The sequence below is a fragment of the Siniperca chuatsi genome, linkage group LG12 (genome assembly GCF_020085105.1).
Source record: "Siniperca chuatsi isolate FFG_IHB_CAS linkage group LG12, ASM2008510v1, whole genome shotgun sequence".
In the NCBI taxonomy this organism is placed as follows: domain Eukaryota; kingdom Metazoa; phylum Chordata; class Actinopteri; order Centrarchiformes; family Sinipercidae; genus Siniperca; species Siniperca chuatsi.
The window spans coordinates 28,331,767-28,335,429 of NC_058053.1; the positions used below are offsets into that span (position 1 = coordinate 28,331,767).

The 3,663-nt window shown below is 38.8% G+C and overlaps 1 protein-coding gene across 2 annotated transcripts; it reads left to right on the forward strand.

Annotated features, from left to right (window-relative positions):
• The first annotated feature begins 232 nt into the window (after nt 1–232).
• On the forward strand, nt 233–3,168 carry LOC122885152 (olfactory receptor 6K3-like). 2 transcript variants are annotated; one of them, XM_044215870.1, is made up of 2 exons: nt 233–473; nt 851–3,168. In XM_044215870.1, exons 1-2 carry the CDS (start codon nt 471–473, stop codon nt 1,784–1,786), a joined length of 939 nt encoding a protein of 312 aa, XP_044071805.1. In that variant the 5' UTR covers nt 233–470; the 3' UTR covers nt 1,787–3,168. The 2 variants fall into 2 exon arrangements, with proteins under 2 accessions (XP_044071805.1, XP_044071806.1); XM_044215871.1 differs by having other exon boundaries at nt 233–3,168.
• The last annotated feature ends 495 nt before the right edge of the window (nt 3,169–3,663 follow it).

Below are 3,663 nucleotides of genomic sequence, written 5' to 3' on the forward strand. Positions count from 1 at the left end.
CCTGGACTCTTGTGATCTAAAAGGTGCACAACACAAAATACTGGAAAACTCAAAATGCTCATAACACTAAGGTGTACCGAGGCAACACAACACTCACACACACGTAGTCAGTCTGTGACACACTTAATCTCCCTTTGGACCCTGTTTGCACACGTGGCTGCTCTCAGTGTAACAGTAGAACAGGATAAAGGCTCAGCAGTTGCCTCAGTCTAGGGGAGGATGCTGTGTATTTTTCAAAATCTGAACTTACATGCAATGTTGCAAAGATTGTTTTCCAAATGTCTTTGACTTTATTAGCTGGATAGGCGAAACAACAGGACTTATATAAACAGTACATACAGTATATTTTGTTGCCTGATATATGTGAATATTTTCACAGCCATTATAGAACATAAAAGTAGAAAACTTCCTTTAACTGTCAAAGGTTTTTCCACAATGGTTGATTGTAACTGTACTGCTGTCAGTGAATAATGGTAAAGTTTTCACTTTTGAAAAAGGACATTTTGAATCTCTGTCATGTGTGAGCCTTGATAACCTGGATATATCTCTTCTTCTTTCATTGAACTGAACATTTGTTCGTAATGTTAATGTGCTTGTGCATTTTGCATGTGACACTGACATTTTTTCAACCATGTGTATTCTTTGAAGTGCCTGAAATTTGTCAGTTATGCTGAAAAATGCTGGTAAAAATGTTGAAATGTGCAACGTAAATGCATGCAGGCTTATGTTATGTGTCTTGCTGAAATAAGTGTTCAATAGGAAATCTTTCTCAGGTATTAAATTTAACTTTTTGTCCTCTTTTGATCTGTCTTTTCCTCTCCCTCCATCACTCTTACTTCTCTTCTTCCAGCTCTGCTGCTGTGCAGACATGAAGAGCAACAACAGCCTGAATCCTTTATACTTTCAGTTCACACTTTTTGGAGATTCTGGGCCCCTCAGATATCTGTTCTTCTGTCTGTGTCTGTTGATCTACATGACTATAATCTCTGCAAATGTTCTCATTATTCTGACAGTCTGCCTGGAGCAGACTCTGCATCAACCCATGTACATGTTTATCTCCTTTCTGTCTTTAAACTCTCTGTACGGCTCAGCTGGCTTCTTCCCGAGATTCCTGATGGACATTCTGTGTGACACTCATTTGATCTCACGTGCATCTTGTTTCATTCAGATATATGTTATCTACACCTATGCATCATACGAACTGACTATCCTCGGCATCATGGCCTACGATAGATTTGTTGCTATTTGCCAGCCTTTGCACTATCACAGCAAAATGACGTTTAGGATGGTGAGGCATCTTTTGTTTTTTGCTGTGCTCTACCCTGCAGTTGCTCTTGGCGTCAGTCTTTATCTTACTGTTCGATTGCCTTTGTGTGGAAATAAACTGCACAGGCTTTTCTGTTCTAACTGGCCTGTGGTTCAGCTCTCCTGTGTGGATACAACTCTGAACAACATAGTCGGTCAGTTTGTTGCAACAACAACCATCTTCATCCCCCTGTTCTTTGTCCTGTACACCTATCTACGGATTCTGCTTGTGTGCAGGAGAAGCTCGTCTGAATTCAGAGGAAAGGCCTTACAAACCTGCCTGCCCCACATGGTGACATTTGTGACCTATTCGTTCTCTGTCTTCTGTGAGCTGTCACTAACTCGATTTGAGGCTGATAAAATTAATCCAGTCATCACAGTTGTTTTATCTTTAGAGTATTTGATCTTTCCCCCCATCAATAACCCTCTAGTTTATGGCCTGAATCTGCCTCAAATCAAAGGAGTGATTTTTAGATTTTGAAGATACACAAAATGGTTCCTGCTGTCAAAATTTAAAACTCATCATGCACATACTGTATAGCAAACAATGAAGCTTTAAGCCAGTGTTGTTGACAAAATATACTTCGGGAATATGTTGAATGTATTTATCCATAGATTTTGTTTGCAGTCACATTAATTTTATGGAGATCCGAATATCAATGAATAGAATGGATGTGATATTAAAATAGATAAACCTGAACCACAACAATGATATTGGTATTGTACAAGTTAATGTATGGTTCAACTGACAGCTCCACAGGCGAAAATACATATTTGAAACTTACTAGCTAAAATTCGATTTTGATAAGTTTTTAGGTGTGTATGGTTGAAATTTTGATGTTAGATGTGTCTTTGTTGTTTTAGGTTTTTAGCTTTGTATGTTACTCTGCGTTTATTCTGTTTTAATTTTTTTTTCCCATTGTGAACCAGTTGCCCTTTGTAATTCTAATAACATTAAGCTGTAATGATAATCAAAAAACAAGACTAAGAGTGTACAGCCATTCTACCTGCCCTTTGAGGCTGTATTTCAGCACAGCAATGCTCTGTCACCATGTTATGCAACATCAGCATGCTAATATGTTTACCAGGTACAATATTTATCATGTTCACCATTTTATTGTAGTGGACAAATTAAATTTCTGACCTGATGATGGCGCTAGGTAAAAAGTCAGAGGATCATCAGAGTTATTACAATTAATCCTGACATAAATGTGTGTAGGCTACTAAATTTCAGGTCAATCCATCCAATAGTTGTTGAGACATCTCACTAAAAGCCAAAAGTGTCAACCTGCTGGTAGAAGGGAAAAGTCAGAGGAATAAAGTCAGTAATATATTTTCTTTGGTTTCTTTAATTGTTGAGATATTTGAGTCTGGACCAAAGTAGCTGTTTTAGTCTTAATTTTATCACATATTTTCTTGTACTGTCACTGTTGAGTCATTTGTATGTTGTTTTATATTACTGGAATAAAGATTTTAAAACTAAGATGTATTCCAGCATAACTGTGATAGATGAGCTAGCAGAGATGAAAAGATGACGCTTACTTGGAGGGGAGACATGTTGCAATAGATAGTGAACAATGGAGGAAGCTCACTGTGGCCTTACGTCCCCCGGGGGACAAAGAGGATGAAGCCAGTAAGCAGGTGTCTTGGGATCAACCGGCCCCTCTTCTCATTTCTCGTTCTAGTTGAATTGGGTGTAGCCTACATTCAACGATGAAAAAATGAGTGATATCATGGTGAAATGTCATTAAGGAATGCCTTTAGAACAGCACCTTACGAGGCGCTACACAAACCATGAAGTGCAGAAAGTTCGATTGTGCATTCGATCATCTTAAATAATGAATAAAACTCATGAATACAAAAGGAACACTTATATTTGTAATGTCCTGCTCCTGCCATGGTTTGAATTTTCTGTCTGTGTGTCATTCCTCTTTTATACGTCACTAGTGCTGAAAAGACTTCTGCAAAGGATACACCTGTGCATCCTCGCTCATAGCTCCTCCAGCAAGCCTCCTCTCTCCTCCCTTCTCTCTCCTCGAGATGCATTTTAGGAATCCATCAAGATGATGCACTGAGATATATTTCCAGGATACAGGCAGGAGGACAGGGGAGAGAGGAGACGAGGTGGCACGCAATAGAGAAATGAGAAGAGCCCTCTGTCTCCTAGTAATTATGTTTATATACTACTAATTGCGCATATTAGTGCACATGCTCCAACATGTATGCTGCCTGTTGCCGTAGCTCTGTCTCGTCGTCTTACTTTTTCCAACTTTTAGCTTTCCTTTTTCTTCCAAACTTGAGTAACTTGTGTGTAAGTATAATTTAAACTACGCTCTTTACGAAGATGAGAGTAGAAAG